Source organism: Hypomesus nipponensis, chromosome 22, assembly GCF_054491055.1.
Source record: "Hypomesus nipponensis isolate SF chromosome 22, ASM5449105v1, whole genome shotgun sequence".
Lineage (NCBI taxonomy): Eukaryota > Metazoa > Chordata > Actinopteri > Osmeriformes > Osmeridae > Hypomesus > Hypomesus nipponensis.
Genome location: NC_140382.1, coordinates 16,358,498 through 16,378,183, shown reverse-complemented (window position 1 = coordinate 16,378,183; position 19,686 = coordinate 16,358,498). Strand labels below are relative to the sequence as shown.

The 19,686-nt window shown below is 40.8% G+C and overlaps 1 protein-coding gene and 1 long non-coding RNA gene across 3 annotated transcripts; both read left to right on the top strand.

Moving 5' to 3' along the window:
* Positions 1–478: 478 nt before the first annotated feature.
* On the top strand, positions 479–2,264 carry LOC146236851 (uncharacterized). Its single transcript, XR_014740873.1, has 4 exons — positions 479–1,165; positions 1,328–1,422; positions 1,578–1,637; positions 2,141–2,264. It is a non-coding gene; the product is annotated as an uncharacterized LOC146236851 (long non-coding RNA).
* Positions 2,265–8,225: 5,961 nt separating this feature from the next.
* LOC146236850 (uncharacterized) lies at positions 8,226–17,316 on the top strand. Of its 2 annotated transcripts, XM_084686327.1 has the most exons (13): positions 8,226–8,338; positions 12,350–12,583; positions 12,721–12,827; positions 12,980–13,148; positions 13,251–13,416; positions 13,793–13,911; positions 14,003–14,125; positions 14,219–14,284; positions 14,399–14,487; positions 14,590–14,695; positions 15,020–15,125; positions 16,177–16,268; positions 17,117–17,316. In XM_084686327.1, the coding sequence occupies exons 4-13, from the start codon at positions 13,041–13,043 to the stop codon at positions 17,216–17,218; spliced, it is 1,077 nt and encodes a 358-aa protein (XP_084542453.1). In that variant the 5' UTR covers positions 8,226–8,338; positions 12,350–12,583; positions 12,721–12,827; positions 12,980–13,040; the 3' UTR covers positions 17,219–17,316. The 2 variants fall into 2 exon arrangements, with proteins under 2 accessions (XP_084542453.1, XP_084542452.1); XM_084686326.1 differs by lacking the exons at positions 8,226–8,338; positions 12,350–12,583 and having other exon boundaries at positions 12,609–12,827.
* The last annotated feature ends 2,370 nt before the right edge of the window (positions 17,317–19,686 follow it).

Below are 19,686 nucleotides of genomic sequence, written 5' to 3'. Positions count from 1 at the left end.
ACTTACGTAGTCCGCCTTAAGAACCGAAAAAGGAAAAGTTAACTCCGTAACTCACAATTGTGTCCATTCCCTCATCTGTGGTCCCACGTGCAAAAGAACACGGTGAGAGTCAAGTTAATCCACTCACGCATCAAATTGCTACTTCGATGCACGATGCACAGATTGAATAAGGGGCTCAATTCTTTGACGGTTTGGGCTTTAACGCTATATCTGAAAGTCTCCCAAACGTGAAAAACGGAGTGGAGGTTCAGACGCGTATACAAAATTCCCTCTTCCAGCGAACAAGGACGTAACCCTCGGATACAATCACAACCAGCAGCCATGAACCGTTGATAGGTCAGGATGGATCGATGCGTTCATGTTGCTTACGGTCATTTCTTTCCCTACCATCTGAATGTCGCAGCGGGAATCGAGACTCATCAGACCAGTCAACGTTTTTCCAATCTTCTCTTGTCCAATTTTGGTGAGCCTGTGCGAATTATAGCCTCGGTTTCTTGTTCTGAGCTGACAAGAGTGGCACCCGGTGTGGTCTTCTGCTGCTGTAGCCCAAGTGCGTCAACGCTGTGGGGACCGTTGGAAATATTTGGGTTCCCCCATTCTGTTGCGTGGTTTGAACTTCGAGTTGTCTTGACCATGTCTACGTGCCCAAATGAATTTAGTTGCTGCCATATGATTGGCTGATTAGCTATTTGTGTTAACAAGCACTTAACAGGTGTACCCAATAAAGTGGCCGGCGAGTGTATTTTACATGCCATAAAGTATAGTAACAAAAAGGAAATATAATTGCTTAACAAAATATTTTGAACGTAGCCTACTTCAACTGTTTCACTCACATTGTGCGAAGATACATTCAAAATAAAAAAAATTGTAATACAAAAAGTGATCCCTACTCTACGAAAGGTTTTCATTGATTTACTTTTCTGTTCGGACAAGTTCAGTCTGCATAATACTTTCTAGTCCTAGCATTTATTTTCACTTGACCCGGACAATTGGACAAGTCTTAATGTTGATCCCTGCATACTCATTGCTGTTAGGCCCTGTGAAGTCTTACGCCCCCCCCCCCCCCCACACACACACACACATACACAACTTGGCTTGGCTGAAGAGGAGAGACGCTGAGCTGGAGCAGTTCTCATACACAGAAGACAACATCCATTTCCTCCAGGTACAGTAACTCACCTTTCATCTTTACTGGAAGTAACTCACTATTTAGTTGTTTTTAGTCCTTTTCCACCAACTTGTCTTTCTCTGTCCATCTCTATGTTCAGAATTATCAGTCTCTCGCCAGCCCCTGTGTCACTGTACCAAGCACCTTTACCCTTCGTAGAAAGTATTTCTCTGATGTGAGGAAGGCTGTATCCCAGCTGAAACGGAAACTAGAGGACATCCTTAAAGGGGAGTGGCTAAATATCACAACCACCGGTGGGTAAAACACACTAGACTTGTAGAGGGATCATACAAGCATCCTGTACATACATTGTAGATCATACAAGCAAGTCAAACATTTTAGTTGTCACGGTCACGCACAATGTGTGTAACTTCATCTGACCTCTGTGAATGTGTTTGTGTGTTTGTAGTGAATCAAGTGGATCTTTTAATGACACCAGAGCCCAAGACCAGAGCAGACGTTTTACAATGTGAGTGTTAAAACTAGGGATGGGCATTCGATTAAATTGTCTTTATCGATCGTCAGGAGAATTATCGAATTACACCCCCCCCCCCCCATTCATACATGACAGCTGAACACAATATGCAGGCAGCACACATTAAACAGTTGCACAACTATGCAATGCAACTGCCACCGGAGTCACTTGGCTGAGTGGTTAGGGAATCGGGCCAGTAATCAGAAGGTTGCTGGTTCGATTCCAGGCTGTGCAAAATGACGTTGTGTCCTTGGCACTTCCCCCCCCCCCCCATTTGCCTCGGGAATGTCCCTGTATTTACTGTAAGTTGCTCTGGATAAGAGCGTCTGTGAAATGTAAATGTAATCAGGGAAAAGTGAGATGGCTTTTATATTGATGCATTCCCTACCTGCCCGAACTTACTTCAGAAATAGAAAAGTCGTTATGCACCACATAAATAAGTTCTACATACTATCTGACTGACTTAATTTCTCTAATTCTGTCTGCTCTGTTTTCAGGAAACACTAGACCCAAACACAACATTCAAACTTTTCTGTTTGATGGGAACAGAAGAGTTAAATTGAGTCCAGCCATATCATGTATTTATATTGTTGTCTTGTATGTTTATTTTTTTATTGGGCCAAGTGCCTGAAATAAAGCTGATATATAAAAAATATATACATATTGTTATCATCCAGAGGTGATTCACTCACGTCTGTCAGGTGCTGTGTTGAAATGTTCTGTCTGGATGCTGTTGCTGGGAAGTCACATGACAGGTACTCTGTCATTCTACAGCATCTCTGACACAATGACCCTCATCCAGAGTCCAGACCATATTCACTCAGCCACTTTATCCTGGGTTTGTACGTAGGTTTATTTTGTCCACTGTCAAGCTGTGTGAGCTGGAGTAGTTCACATTAGCGTCCTTCCCTCCTTACATCTCTGTATGTGGAACGGCACCTCCAAACTTACATTTCTGCTATTTGAAAGTTTTGAGGGACTTTTTCCTTGAGGGTTTTGATTGGCTATTGATTTGTGTGCATTGCTTCGACTGGTGATGTGGTTTCCAACATAAAGAAACTGTCTAGTTATAGGAAAGTGTTTGTTTTAGCATTTACTATCGTCGTGAAAAATATTCTAAATCAAATGTATTTGTATAACCCTTTTTACGCGCAAGCATGTCACAGAGGGCTTCACATACCCCCATAGAACTGCCCCTCAACCAACCTAAACCCTCAAGGAAGACTAGGAAAAACTCAAACAGGAGAAAAAATTGAAGAAACCTTGGGAGGAGCAATTCAGAGAGGGATCCCCTCCTCCAGAGACGGTTGGTGAGAACGAGCAGCAGAACACAAGCTAAACATAGTCATACAGTGTCAGTGGGGTTTTGAAACCCTAAAATCCATTATTCAGCTTTAAAGAAGTAGGACAGGACCGGGAAACTCTCAGTTGGCCGTCAAGGAGACTGATTTCCGGTTGACGACCAGGGGTCTCATTCATAAAACTGTGCGTAGGATTCTTTCTAAAAGTGTACGTACGCCCAAAAGCGTAAAATGGCGTACGCACACACAAATTCTGATTTATAAAACCGTGCGTGAATCAGTATTGTACCCCGACCTGAACACGCCCATTTTTATCCATTAATAGTCAATGCAAAGCACCTCATGAATGCTAATCTAGTATGTCATCATGACCCTGGCATACGATTGTTCTTTACGGTGAATCATAGCGCATGACAACTTCCCAGACACTGTTAGCCTATTGGTGGAGCCCGAAAACTCAGTAAATTTGGTGGCCGGTAGATCACCAATTAAAAAAAAACTGCGAGTGGCGTCAACTGTGCCAGTGATACTGCGAGTCGAAATACAATTTGAAAACAAAAGCGTTTTTGTTATGAACAGTAATCTATTAAAGTCTGGACTGATAATGAGGACGAAGAGTGTAGCGATTGCACAGGAGCTTAACGACTGTATTTTCAGTTTTTGACATATGAGGATATTTGCACAGTATTAAAGGAATATATTTAGTTATAGGCCTACACTGTGTTATGCAGTTATCTTAAGGTAGGATATGTGATGTTATCCTGTATTCCATGCAGTCGGGGAATCCCCCCCTCCTGAACTCCCGTAGTGGACAATCTGATGGTGAGGAAGCGCGGAATTTAGATTTAAAATTTGAGTTGGATTGTACAAGGTGTTTATGGAACAAGAATTACTCAGTACAAGCGCAAATAACACTGCTGGATGTAATCTTCATGATAATCATGAAATTGAATGGAAAAAACGTGTGTGAGAAACAAAATATATATAGGCCTATATATAAATATTACGATTAATGTTCTTCACACATTCAATTTCTGCAATCTGACTACAGTACGGTCATCTGTGTCGCCAATTCCAACCGTTTACAAAATGTGCGTATAGGCCTACGGGAGGGTCAGAGTTTGCGTGGAGGACCGCACATTCTTAGCCTGGCTGTCAGCCCAACTTCTCCCCGCCCACAAAAAAATTTGGTCGGGAAGTTGGGTCTGGAGGGTCTCGTATTGGGGAACAACTACAGAAAACCAGAATCTGGGCATACCGATTAAATTGCCAGGGCGGGCTTTATACGATGATGGACAGATGATCAACAGTAACGTAATCACCCTTGTCACAAAAGAGCGCTTAAGTTGAATTTGTTTTGAACAAACAACATATTACGTTGCTCTGATTGGTTGTAGGTCTATCCAATTGAGCGAAGAGGCATTTGTTTTCCAGGCTTGTTTGAAACACGCCCCGTAGTCAAAGCCTAACGGAGAGTTCATATTCTGACTAGAATTATGAGTATGACAACGTCAGGCTAGCACATTCTTCCATCAAGTTTATTTCTTATAAATCACAACTTCTGCGTGGAAAGTGGCGTACGCACATTTTCAGCCCCGTTGTGTGTGTGTGCAAGCTTTATAAATGAGACCCCAGCAGATTTCCCTATGGAAAATATGTAAGAAAAGGCTCAAGACGCACTTGTTCCGGGAGTACAACGGCACTTAGGAATGCTTGCTTAATTGGACCTGATGTTCGTTTCCTCCAGGATCACAATGACTCTTATTGAGAGACTTGTTGCTCTTGTAGGTTAGTTATAATAAAGTTAACTTGTACTCGCTGTGAAATATTTTACTGTTGATTGTTCTTCTAAAGGTAGTTTTGCACTTTTTGGGGTTCATGTTGTTTTAATTTGTAACTTGTATAACTGCTTATGGGTCTTCCCTTTGGCACTTGTTTAATTTTTCACAATCTATGCTTCATGTTTTGGCTGCTTGCAGTGTTTGGGACTACCTTGTTGTTATGATCAGTGACCATGCTCTTTTGTAAAGCTCTCTCTTGGAAGTCGTTTTGGATAAAAGCGTCTGCTAAATGCATAAATGTATTAAACAGTTCGAAAAGTAATACTTTTTTGGTAACACTTTACAAAAAGGGTGCATGAATTATCATTCATTAATGCATTAACTAATGCATGAACCATCATCAGTTAATACATAACTCAGAAAGTACTTAATGATGCACTGATCATGAACACATCATTTGGTAATAGGGAGTCACATATCATTTACTATTAATTAAATCTGGAATCATGTATAAATTCCTATTGACATTAACACATTAACTGATAGATGAGTTAACTACTTTAGTTAACCGTACAAACTATGACTGTTAGTTAACTGTGTGAACCAAAACCCTGAGTTAACAGGGTAATTCATGTGTTAATTTCTACAATGGCGGTATCCATGGATTGAGACAGTAATTAATCATTTGTTAATAGTAATGTTGAGAAGGACTGAGGGTTTTTTGGCCCCTTAGGCTGTGCACGTGAACAGCCCCTGAATCGGTCCAGAATCAAGGATCTGTTGCAGCCACAGAGTGGACTTCTTCTTAGAAAGGTGGCCTTGCATGTGTTGTTCAAGTGAAATAAAACGTTTTGCAAACGGCATGGTAGTCATCCATTCGTCAAAAAGTTATTTTGACTGTAATGCAGGATTCCAACTCATAATAGAGTTTATTTAAAAGTTGTCTCTCTGAAAAAACAGTAAGTATTTGTCGAGTGAATAATTAGTTAATGATTAGTGAATGTAACTCATGTTGTGACTTTACTTGAGGAGGCACATTACTTGTTGTGGAAACTGTGTTCTCTGGTCAGTAATGCTTAGAAGCCACTGTGGTGCATCTGATTAAAAACGCCTGAGATGATGTACTGTTCCAAAGTTGTTTTTTTATTGTAAAGTTGAGAGGAATGGTGTTGGTTATATTTGCCTTTAAGATTGGGTTTGTGTGTGTGTGTGTGTGTGTGTGTGGTTCTGTAAAGAAACAGCATACAACGGATAATTAGCATAGTACAATAATAGGCATCTCAACATATATTGCTAGTGAATACTTCACATCAATAATAGCCATATTATTGTAAGTCTTGTAACTAAGTTACTGCAGTGACACTACTGTCTATACTGTCTGTTGTTCCACGTAGACATACCAGCCGCTCGAACAGCGCAAGTAAACATGTCGCTTGCTGGCTAACAACGATTACATAGCATTGCTACAGTAACCATCACTCCGGCATCAGAAAACACATTTAAATGCTACAATACCGTATCTAACAAACACAGACTCATAATGACAAAACTAGGCATAACAAGAAGTATCAGAAATACTTACATGTATATGAACGCACACAATACAACATTTTTTACTCTCCTCAATAAACTGATGTCCGCACCAGAAACAAGACAGTTCACTACTCCGCTATTCCCGCCACTGGGTATTGTCAGCGAGCATCCCCAAAACTGCACTCCGATTGGCTGTACCAGTGAAGCCATAAGGGGTGCATGCACTAACGGCATGACCCAACAGCGGCGAAATGGGCTGTTCACGTGCACAGGCTGAGGGGCCAAAAACCCTCAGTCCTTCGCAACATTACTATTAACAAATGATTAATTACTGTCTCAATCCATGGATACCGCCATTGTAGAAATTAACACATGAATTACCCTGTTAACTCAGGGTTAAGTTCACACAGTTAACTAACAGTCATAGTTTGCACGGTTAACTAAAGTAGTTAACTCACCTATCAGTTAATGTATTAATGTCAATAGGAATTTATACATGATTCCAGATTTAATTAATAGTAAATGATATGTGACTCCCTATTACCAAATGATGTTTTCATGATCAGTGCATCATTAAGTACTTTCTGAGTTATGTATTAACTGATGATGATTCATGCATTAGTTTATGCATTAATGAATGATAATTCATGCACCCTTATTGTAAAGTGTTACCACTTTTTTACACAATTGTTTCAAATAGCTCGTTGCTTTGGAAAGCTTCTTTTCCCCCATCACTACTGTCAGTAAGAACATAAATATATATATGTATGTCAAGAGTGTCTGTGTCCATGTGGGGGAAGGCAAAACAGTCCTTTAATGGAGAACCAACTGACTGGGTTCTTAACCCTTGTTTTATCTTCGGATCATTCTGACCAATCAGTCATTGTGACCCACCATCGTATGGCGACAATTTTACTGCATACAATAACAAAGTGAAGCATTTTCCTTTAACTGGCGTGCTGTGTCAGACCCCCCACATCACGAAGGTGAAAATAAAATGGTTTTTATCTGTTTTTGTATTGAGTAAAATTGTCGCAACACAACGATGGTTCGTTGTGAACCTTTGGGTCGTGTGACCCAAAGGCACCACAAGGGTTAAATCAGGGATGTGTGATGTGATTGGGTGATGGAAAACAGGTGTCGCAACGAGGATGGGTGTTCGCTGATTGGTTCCTCCACAGTCAGGCAAGGCGGGAAACACAAACGAGCACAATCAGGAACATCAGGGACACCTGGGGAAACTACAAGAGGGAGAAAACACAAACGCTGTTCCACTTGGCTGACTACTAACCTATACAAAATTACAGTTTGTGGTCCGCTCAGTTTGATTTTTGTGTAAACACTATGGATGCACAAATATTCGGGGAGTTGATGGATTATCTTGTCGAAGGGCGATATCCAGAAAATTCCACAAAAAAACAACGTTTCACCATTCGAAGAAGGTCTACCAAATACTGTGTCGAAGGTAGGCTACAGTAAGGTATTTTAGAAAATGTGTAATTATTACAAAACGATTCCTTTTTGAAGTACAGCATCCCCACTCAATAATTTTATTTTCCATTCTAGATGATCAATTGCACTACTTGAGACGCAAGGGTTCTGACACAGAACTCAAAGTCAAAGTTGTGTGTTGTTTAGCCGACGCAGAATTCATATTTGGAGAATTTCACAGCAGTGAAATAGGTGCACACTGCGGCCTAATCAGAACAAGGCATGCCATTTCATGTAGGTATTATTGGCCTTCCATGACATCTGACATCGAGAAATGGGTACGTTGGTTTTTCCATATTTCTATCTGCAACTATACTTTTAAAAGCGTCGACTATAAGAAACTGAGAAAAGGAACATTATCAATTTTGAATGTGAAAAGTTTCTTAACAGATGTTAGCTAATTTTTTATATAGACTAATTAGAAGGTAATTCGCTCGTTAAGATTTGCAGCACAGGCATCTCTTATCTGCCTGTATACAGTTCACCATAAATATAGGCCTTTGTCTATCCATAGGTATCAGAATGCACTGTTTGCCAGCAGAACATCAGAGCTGCAATAAAGGTTGCCACTGATGACAAGCCTATCCAGGTAAAAGTTTATTTTTTTATCACTTGATATAGCTTTATTTGATCACTAAAGTAACATTTACTACATTTCCAATGTTATCCAACCAGGTGATATTAATTGTTTGTATTTGTTCTCTAGATAACCCCTGAAATGGGAAATTAAATAAAGGCCATTTGTAGGCCTCATGTGTTAACTAGGGGGGGTGCTCTTGTATTTTTGTACGACCTTCGACTGGTTATCTCCTGCGATTCCCACATAGCAGTTAGCTACCGGGGTCTACAGTCAGGGGCGGACTAGCCATCGGGGATACCGGGAGAATCCCCGGTGGGCCGACGGGGTTGGGATAGTCCAGCTCAGCTTCCGGTCACAAAGCCCTCTGATTTGCACGAGTTTGTCCCCAATTTCCAGAAAACTTTCAACAGTGATGACACATCCCCGGACATTCACGTCCATAATGCTCAAATACCCGCAGTTACACCACGCATTTTGTGTACAACATAGATTGACCATTCCTATCTAATCGTGTTGACCTAACTTTGTCTTTGACTTTCCTGCATGTTTTCCAACCACATTTCAACATATTCTGCATTCACTTTGATCAATTGTAACTCACTGTCCCTTTACAGAAGCAATAGCACCCAAGCCTATAACATTCTTCATTCCAAACACACTCATTCAGGGACTCAAACCCGTTTGTACCGGAGAGGACTTTCACTTCTCCTTCTTTTGAACAAGTATAGGCAATAGTGCAAGTCAAAGCACAAGCTGCAATCTTTGCGGGAATCCAAAACAAATTCCAGGATCCTGCTTTCTTGACTTATCTTAGACATAACCGTCTGTCAGAAGAAACCTGAGTCTCAGGAATGGCAAATGTTTGACCTCACGATCGTAGTCTGTTCTTGCTTTGCCAGGAAAACCTCATGCGCCCGCGCATCTTCCCGCAAACCCCTATGGGCTACGAATGAATACCTACCGCAAAGTTTGTCTGCGGAACAGCCAGAAAATCTGAATTGTGAATGTGTGGAAATATAGATGACAAATTCCCCACACTCTGTTCTAATATTTATTTATCTTCGACTCTACCTGCCTCCATCCAATCAGAAAATCCATCCAGCAGGTTCACATCTATAATCTTCCAAATTGTGTAACAATTTCACTCTGCACAAGCTTTTCATAATTTTGCAACTAAATGACCCCACACTTTAAAATCCACATATCAATCCATATTTGCATTTGTAATAAACTATCGTTACCATACTTTTGCTTCATGTAATCGATGTTTGGACAGGTTAATTCTGCCTCCAGACCATCGTCAGCCCAATTCATTTTCGAATTACAATCCATATGAACACATTAAACCAACAATGACCAACGAAGGAACATAAGATTAACAAAATTACCCCTTTCATTTTCTAAAACTCTTAATTTCCGACTTCACAACTTTTCAATGAAAATATACCGTTAGCCTACAAAAATTACAAACAATCAAACCAATTTTTTTTTTTTTTTAAATTGATTTGTAATTTTTATATAGCTTTTAGTAACTTCTTACTCTTACTTCTTTTAACCTCAAAAAACGACTTGCAAGTAAAACAAAAATGAACACGCGTATTTTAAAACTAAATTCCTTTGTTTTGAAATTCCTCAGGATAGGCCTACTTCCTGCCTGACCTCCTCAGGATAGGCCAACCTCCTAACTTCTTTTTCTTCTTTAAACACTCTGGTAGCAATCCTCTCAAGTTTACTTTTACCAATTTTCTCGGGACTTAGAATCATGTTAGACCAACTTATTAAGACCATAAAGCCAATACAATTTCTTAAAATATCACTAACTCAACATATTCTAATCCTAGGGTCTCAAACTGACATAATACAATATCACATTAATTTATCACCCTTTATTATAAACTTTATTTTGAACACTTACTAGGTCCATAGATTACAAAACAACAATACAAACATATGATAAAAACACGAGGTACATCATTTTCTGAGGAGGCTCAGACGCCAGTGAGTCCACATATTTACACATGAGCAAGCAGTCCACAACACCATCGTACAATGAACACAACTCGGCTCTGTTGTGTATTTTTACAGTTAATGTCATTACAGTTTACAGCATGTCTAGGTAGCACAACATTACTCAGCATAGTCCCACACTGCGCAGAATATATACACAAGTCCCTATCAGTTATGCTTGACCACATGATTTTCCCTACAGGCAGGTCGTTGGTCGCAGGCATGAAAGATGGCGTATTACCCACACGTATACACAGAGGGAGGGGCAAATGGTCAAAGGTGGCAAATTCATAATTGATCCTGATGTCCTCAATGGAGTAATGAGCATCACTTGTACAATTACAATGGTCTAACCAGGAGGTTGTGTGCCACGCCTCACTGGTGGAAGTGTAACTGTCATTAGGCAGCAGCAACTCACTAGAGAGGAACAGCCCATTGTCTGAACAGAAGTGTTTAAGATGACTAGCAAATGTAGACCTATGGTCAGAGGTCTGCATTCCAGTCTCCCACAATGAAGATGCTGCTAGACAAATTGTCTTGTATGCATGCCATAACAGGCCAATCTGTTTAGATATTCTGATTAATTCGCAGAGCTTTCAAATGGTGTGTAGATGTTCAGTACTGTGAGCTTTGTATCCCCACCACAGAACTCAATACCTGTTGCCCAGTCAACACCGAGCCGAACCACTTTGATCATCTGATCATATTTTTTGTGCCACAACACCTCCAGGGATTCTGCTGCAAAGTAGTCTGGTACTACAGTCAGTGGTAGATTCTCCTGCTCCATCAAAGTCCTGTAGTGTGTACGTCTACACACTTTCCCGGCATGCTTCTTTTTTTTTTTTTTTCGCCCTCACCCAATTATCTTATATGACTTGCACACAGTACCAAGTTTTCCTCCGGCCTCTGCCCAATTATTAACTTAACCAAATTATTGGCAATGGCCCAGACAACACACATTTAGACAATTCAATCACACAGGGCCAACAGAATATCTCACCTGTTCTTTGAAGATCGTCTGCAACAACGCAATCAGTCAAATTCCCTCAAAATTATCGCCACTGTCTCCGTCAATTTGGATGGAGGTAAAGGCGGCTGTTCCAGCCGGATTGATCAAATCGCCGTCAGAGGGAGAAGTCTGTTAAATGCTGAGCAGACGAGGATCCCGGGTTTTGGCCCCAAAAAATTGGGTCGGGAAGTTGGGTCTGGAGGGGCTCGATTGCGGAAAAACTATATCCAAACAGGAGCTGTTCGGACCAATTAAACTGTCAGGGCGGGCTTTATACGATGATGGACAGATGATCAACAGTAACGTAATCAACAACGTCTCCAAAGAGCGCTTGGGTTGAATTCATTTTCAACAAACAACATATTACGTTGCTCTGATTGGTTGTAGGTCTATCCAATTGAGCGAAGAGGCATTTGTTTTACGAGCTCGGTTGACACACACCCCATAGTCGCAGCCCAATGGAGAGTTTTTAGACTCATATTCTGACCGGAATTATGAGTATGACAACGTCAGGCTAGAGTGGGCCCGACCAAGTGAAACAATACTTCAGCCGACCTGGACTTCAGCCGATTGTGCCAACACTCAGCTGAAAGCGGGCCGACAGTACTTGCTTTGTGGGCATCTAGGCGTACATATTCAAAATAAACCATATTATACTTCTTTCACTCAAAAATCAAAGTCTAAACGGAACGTAAATGAAAATACAAACAACACAATCGCTAACAAGACAAACCTTTTGACACCGACTTTATGTAGTCCAGTAGGCCTACTTAGGGGTGGGAAAAGAAATAATAATAATAATAATAATAAATAAATATTTGAGAGAGAACAATGGTTGTGCTTGCCGAAGGCCTATGCACACCCAATAATACCACCGTTAACAATAGGGTTCTCCTACCTTAGGAACCTTAAATATATATGACAGAAAACAATGGTTGTGCTCGCTGAAGGCTTAAGTGCACCCAATAACGGTGATTGTGACCTTTTTTTTCTTTTTTGAATAGGTCAAAAGTACATTTGAAGTAATTCGGCTGGACTTTGTTGGAAAGCTTGTCGAGACGGAACAGGGGAACCGGTACATCTGTGTAATTACAGATGTTCACACAAGATGGACACAGGCTTATCCAGTTAAAACCAAATCTGCAGCGGACGTAACTGGATGTGTCCTCAAATTCATTTACCAGTTTGAGGTTCCCCAAAGGATACTCATAGACCAGGGAAGAGAGTTCGTTACCAACGTATGTATTTCCATTTGTGTTTTTTTTTTTTACTTGAAAACAATTATTATTATTGAATGTTAGTTTATGCCTTATGTACTTTTTTTCTCCAGATTTTCAATGTTGGATCGTTTAAGACTTATCATATATATTTACAGGTTAATACTGAAGTGTGTGGGATTCTCGGCATCAAGAGGAATCTGTGTGTCCCTTACCAACCCCAGACGAACGGTTTGGTGGAGAGGCTGAATGTAACAATACAGAGGTTCAAAAATGTTTAAGTGATTAACACAATTAATAGCTTTTTTTTATAATTTTGTTTGGCGTTTTGGTTAAGGTTAAAGCCAAATTGTGAGAAAGTAAAATCCTCCATACTTTTTTTTGCTATATAAAAATGTTTTTTTTCAAAATATTTAGAGCTCTGGCAAAACTGGTGACAGATAAAGCCAACAACTGGGATATACATCTTGATCCAGTGATGTTCGGTCTGCGAACAACAAAGCAGCTGACAACAGGCTTCTCTCCTTATTACCTGATGTTTGGCAGAGAAGCCCGTTATCCATCCCAGGTGGCTGAAAACTACAAGGTTAACTGAACTTTTAATCTTTAACTTTCAAAACAACTCGTTGTTTATATGAACTGTAAGCAAGTTTAATTGATCTTGTTATTTGTTATATTGTTTTTAAAGGTTGATGAGGCCTTTGAAGTGGCTTTTTCAGAGGAAGAGGTGGCTGTACATATCAGCTCCTCCTCATCTGATTCCCCAACAACTACACCCATCGCCACATCAAGCGCCACACTACCTTCTGCCACCTCTTCTGGACTTGCTGCCATCTCATCCAACCCTGAAAAATGTGACAGAAAAAAAGCACACAACTATATTATACATTATTTGTCTATTTAAAAAGTCATCCAAAATATAAATCGCAATAATTACAACACTTTTTCTTACTTAATCTGACATAGTAATGTACCACACTTCAGATTTAATACAATAAGTATTGTCAATATTTGGGGAATTAGTAGAAGATCCTCAAGATTTTCAACAATTCAAATGGCCACAATTTGAATTATTCGTCATTGCTGTACATTTATATATTTTATTTGGTGTTATTCTATATTTTACATATCATTAAATTGTTATCTTATTTTACATCTTAATCCTCTCCACAAAATGCACTGTAGTGGACAGTGGTATTACCATATTAATTTGACATTTTTTTCTTGTAGCTGTGACTGAGGCTTGGGAAGGCAAAGATGTCCATGTCCTACTGTCAAGGATTGGGAAGTATAAATTGTTCTATTGGGACATTAAGGGGACAAGTCCCAATCAGGAACTTGAGAGTGAGGTATGCAAAAACATTTCTTTTGGTTTTTAAAAATTCACTTGGAAGCATCCAAAATCTAGACCAACAGGCTAGTTCACTTGCTTTATCTTAGGTGATGAATGCATACCTCTATAAACTGGTCCAAAAGTACAATGACAAAGGAGGGAAGCAGGCAATGTTTATCGACTCGTACTCGATGACAAACATATGGAACTGCAAAATAACCCGAATGAAGGTAGGAGATCCTTTTTTGTACTGATGATCATTAAACCAAGTTAGTTGTGGTTTCTAATGTAAAATCTTTTACTGTTTTGATTCTATTCTATAGTCTATTGATCCAACCTCCTGGGTCCTTCTTGGAGCAGTTCATGAGCCAGGCCATTGGATATTTGCAGTGAGGCACATTTTTTTTATTTTCTCATGTTTGTTTTTATAATATTTTTCAAGGCACACTCCTGGTTCAACAAATGCAATAAATTCATGAAAACATAATTTCCTACATTTATAGGCCATTTTTCCATTGGAACGGAGGAGCCTTGTTCTTGATTCCATTGGCAGGGCGGCATTTAAAGTAAAAAAGTGTCTGAAGTCCACAAGGTAACTCTTGTTACATGATGTTCGGTTTGTGTCATTTTGAAGTTCAAGGTAAATCTTCTGTACGTGCATAAAATAAATACTAACGTTCTGTCTTCTTCTAAGGTCCTTCATGAGACTGAAGGGGTTTAATGTGTCCGACTGGACAGCAAACACAGTAAAACACAGCCTTCAGAAAGATGCCACCTCTTGTGGAATATTTGTCTTGAAAGTAAGTGTACTTCCCCATACTCTGAAAGATTGCAATTGCATTACAATTTTCTTCAAACAATGGAGTCAGATGGCTGAGCGCTTAGGGAATCGGGCTATTAATCAAAAGATTGCCGCTTCGATTCCCGGCCGTGCAAAATTACGTTGTGTCCTTGGGCAAGGCACTTCACCCTACTTGCCTCGGGGGGGATGTCCCTGTGCGTACTGTAAGTCGCTTTGGATAAGAGCGTCTGCTAAATGACTAAATGTAAACATGGATGATTTGAAGTACAGGTTTTATACGAACTATTTTTTTGGACCAATGTTTATTTTAAAATATTCTTAGTATGCTGAAAAGATCCTGGCAGAGAAGGCACCAGTCTTTGTCAATTCAGCCAAGGCAGTGGAGGCCTACAGAAAGGAAGTGGCTGTCACGTTGCTGAAGGAGACAGGTATGTTTGCACTTTTAAAGCTTTTTCTCTTAACATAATAAGGATTTTCGAATATCCTAAGAATGTGTATTATAACAAATCAAAGGGATTTTCAATGTATTTTGTATATTTTACTCGTGGTATATTTAGTCAAGGATAACTGCAAATTACACATGTTGTGCAGAGGAAAGGCCTAGTAGTCTCTTGTTGATGCATTATTATTCTAGTCCTTTTTAAAAGCAATGGCTATGGCGTCTATTACACCCCTTGTAGGACGAATTATGAAATACATTTATAAAATGTTATGGTCACCATTCCCATTTTTAGCTGTTGCACTGGGCTGTAGTAACAGCCAAATCCTACCCGATTTGAGAGACCTGGCAGGAGTGTTCTTATTTAACATATCTGTAACATATTCGTAAACAGGCTGTATCGCCTTATTCATTTTTTGGTGCTTACAGAAAACCAGTAGCCTGATGTATGGGGCGTGTTTCAACCGAACTCGTAAAACAAATGCCTCTTGGCTCAATTGGATAGACCTACAACCAATCAGAGCAACGTAATATGTTTTTTGTTGAAAACAAATTCAACCCAAGCGCCCTTTCGCGCTCCTGGTCTTTTATAGTTTGTCCCCAATACGAGCCTCTCTGGACCCAACTTCCCTACCAAATTGTTTTGTGGCCGGGGCTAAGTTGGGCTGGCAGCCAGGCTAGAAAGCCAGTGTAGAGGTTTAACAATCAGGTGTCTGTTATCTTACCTTTCGTTCCCTTTAATAAGTATGGCAGCTGGGTTTTGAATAAGACACAACTTTTGGATGGTATTTTTGGGAAGTGCTGTAAGAAGACCATTGTATTCATTGTAAACTCTGCAAAAGATGATAAAAGGCTATTTTGACTTTAACCTCAGAGAGGTGTAATCATTCATATTTAAAATCTAATTTGGCATTTAGTTTAATTGTCTAAACTTTGTAATTGTTACAGAATGTTTGAATGAATAAAGTTTATTCTATTTATTACAACATACTGTAGATGCTTACATTATGTCTTGGTACCCCCTTTTATATCTTAACCAGATGATCTCGGTGATCTCTGCTTTTATTGCGGAGAACAAGGGATGGAGGAGGAGGAGAGAAGGGAAGGGTTACCAAATAACAACACTGACTGGGTAAGATATTAGATGAGGGTTTTAGGTTTTTGCATTCAGAGCTCAGCCAGAGCTTGAGTTCAAGGCTCGGATTTTAGACAGAGGGCAGACGGTAAACAATAGCATCCGAGAGCAGTCTAAATTGATGTGAACTATACTTTTCATTTTTAAACAGCTGCTGTACAAAGGTTTCACGCTTATCCTTAAAACATGTTAAAAGGCATTGGATGTATTAAAGCAAAAGTGTGGTCTTTATTGACTTAAATCAACTTAAATCAATCTTTATATATTTGTACTGGACCTAAATAGTCAAGTTTTACTGTAATTTTTTCCTAATCTTGCTAATCACACGCTGTTTAGTTGTTTTCGTCTTGCAACTTGGCATACTATTTATCTTAAATTTAACTTTTAATTGAATCAAAAAAGATTTATATCTGAAATCTCACTTAATTTAGGAAGTTTATGTCCGATGTATTCCTATAGTGTGTCTTTTTGACTTAAGGTTCCCAGGTCGCAATATGAAACCAGTCATGATTTCTTTGAATAGATATAATGTATTTAAATTATTATTTTAGCATTATGTTTAATTTTGTCATGTGGCTGAGCGGTTAGAGAATCGGGCTGTTAATCGGAAGGTTGTCGGTTCGATTCTCTGCCGTGCTAAATGTCATTATGTCCTTGGGCAAGGCACTTCACCCTACTTGCCTCGGGGGGGAATGTCCCCGTACTTACTGTAAGTTGCTCTGGATAAGAGGGTCTGCTAAATGACTAAATGTAAATGTAATATAATCTAAAGCCATTAATATGCTTATCTGGTTTTGAAGAAGACGGATTTAACCTTTTCCCCGTTAAATATGACCTTGTTTTAGATTCAGTGTGACCAGTGTGGACGCAGGTACCACAACAGCTGCATTGGATTCCAAGATGGTGGTGCAATTTACAGTTGCCCGGCATGCATCCCTGACCAATAATGGAAGTACATCTGTATTGTATATATTATATATAACAAATGTATTGTTAATACAGTTACAGTGGGGTCATATGTTCTGATTACTGCTACTTGTTGGATATGGTGACCTCTGTGATACTGGCTCTGTGATGACTCCCAATAAGAAAACGTGTCCAGATTAGTGTGAAGGGGGGATGATATAACTACCCCAAACAATATTTTGAAGGTAAACTCCTATATTAAGCAGTTACAGTGGGGTCACATCTTCTGACGGCTGCTACTTGTCAGATATGGTGACCTATGTGGTACTGACTCTGTGATTAATAATGTGAAGGAATTATATTTATACTGAAAATCGAATGCTGCTACAACAATCAATACCTCATGTATATAAAATGTGTAATGCTTGATACCAAACATATCTTTGATTAAGAACAGATGAGTCTATGCAGAAGGATGCTTCTGAGTGTGTGTAGTAACCCACGTCATGCTGAAATGTAACTTTGGTGAGTGTAGGAATTCAGAAGGTCAGTACGCTGACTAGGGAGGCAACATAGTGATGCCCGGGATTTGGTGTGAGCACAATAGGGCCTCTCAACTCATGGGAGTAAAAGTATCCACTTGAAAGATAAGGTGATGCTCGGGCCATGGAAGATGTAACTCTTTGATCCTGCTGGAGGAGTCAGACCATTTGGTCCGACCCAACTTTGGACATACAGCCCCCCCCCCTATCTCTTCCCCGGATGCCCCATTCTCCTGCAGACCCTGCCCCCCCCTTCTCTTCCCCGGATGCCCCATTCCCCTGCAGACCCTGCCCCCAACCCTTTTCCTCTGATGCCCCATTCCCCTGCAGACCCTGCCCCCCCCCTCTTCCTCGGATGCCCCATTCCTCTGCAGACCCTGCCCCCTCTTCTCTTCCTCAGATGCCCCATTCCCCTGGAGACCCTGCCCCCCCTCCTCTTCCTTGGATGCCCCATTCCCCTGCAGACCCTGCCCCCCCCCCCCCCGTCTTCCTCGGATGCCCCATTCCCCTGGAGACCCTGCCCCCCCTTCTCTTTCTCGGATGCCCCATTCCCTTGGAGACCCTGCCCCCCCTTCTCTTCCTCGGATGTCCCATTCCCCTGCAGACCTTGCCCCCCCCCTTCCTCGGATACCCCATTCCCCTGGAGACCCTGCTACCCCCCCTCTTCCTCGGATGCCCCATTCCCCTGCAGACCTTGCCCCCCCCCTCTTCCTCGGATGCCCCATTCCACTGGACACCCTGCCCCCCCTTCCCCGGATGCCCCATTCCCCTGGAGACCCTGCTCCCCCCCCCTCTTCCTTGGATGTCTGTTTCCCCCTGGAGTCTCTGCCCCTGTACATCATCAGACCTTGGAGAGGTCTGGCCCCCCTTTCTCTTGGAGACACAGCCCCCACCACCCCATACATCATCAGGACCTTGGGATGATCTACTCCATACTTTGGATACTCTGCTCCCCCCCCCCCCCGTCCATCATCAGACCTTTGGTTCTTGTCTGCCCCCCTTCTCTGAACATCATCAGGTCCTTGGACTGCCCACCCTGAGCGACAATGAACACCTAAATTGGATGACCACATTCCCTCCCCATGGTCTTCTGACCAATAACCTAACAAAAACACCTGCCTCTCTTGGGGGGTACAAGACCTGTCTCCTGAGGACAGGTAGACAGAATTTGGACTGGGCAGAACTCGGCTTGATGTCTGTCAAGACTACTTTCTCATGAAGGCCTTCATTTGATCTACTTCGGTGACTCTTGCTATGTGAAGCTGCACTGGCTTCATTGACTGGTTTTACTGTACTAGACTGAGAATATCCTGGTGTGTTGTATTCATTGTTGATTGCATCATTTCTTATTAATCAACTTCAAAGGACTTGGTGTGGCATTTAACCTTGTATCCTCCTCCATCTAGATTTGATACACTTAACAATTGGTGACCTATGTCTGGACGAGTAGGTCCCCGAGAAGGGGACCAAGCAAGCCAACAGGAGCAGGACAGCGGTGGTTGACTGACATTCACTTGGGATCCCATCTTAAAGGTAAGCAAAGCCTGTTTAAAAAAAAATCTGCATAACATGACCCAGTAGTTTCATGAAGTGAAGTGCAGTACATGAGTGTCTGTAAACTGCTGTGACCTCTCACTGCAGGCTGCGCTGCTTGACCAAATTGACCATAGAGACCCTGTAAAAGATCATTGGAGTCAGATACATGTTGATGCAACCTCAATGATACATTATTTTATGGTTTAAGGAAAGATAAGTCCTACAGTTCTTTTTACCGAGACATTTAACTAATTTTATCTCAGAAGGGTTTTATTACTTTTATTTGTTGTTTTATTGTTATTTTAGATTTTTGGGATTCCCGCAAAGATTGCGGCCTGTGTTTTAACTTTTATTATTGCTTTTATTGATTGTGTTACATTTTATTTATTTTGTTGAGTAACATTTTATTTATATCAGGAAACCACAAAGAC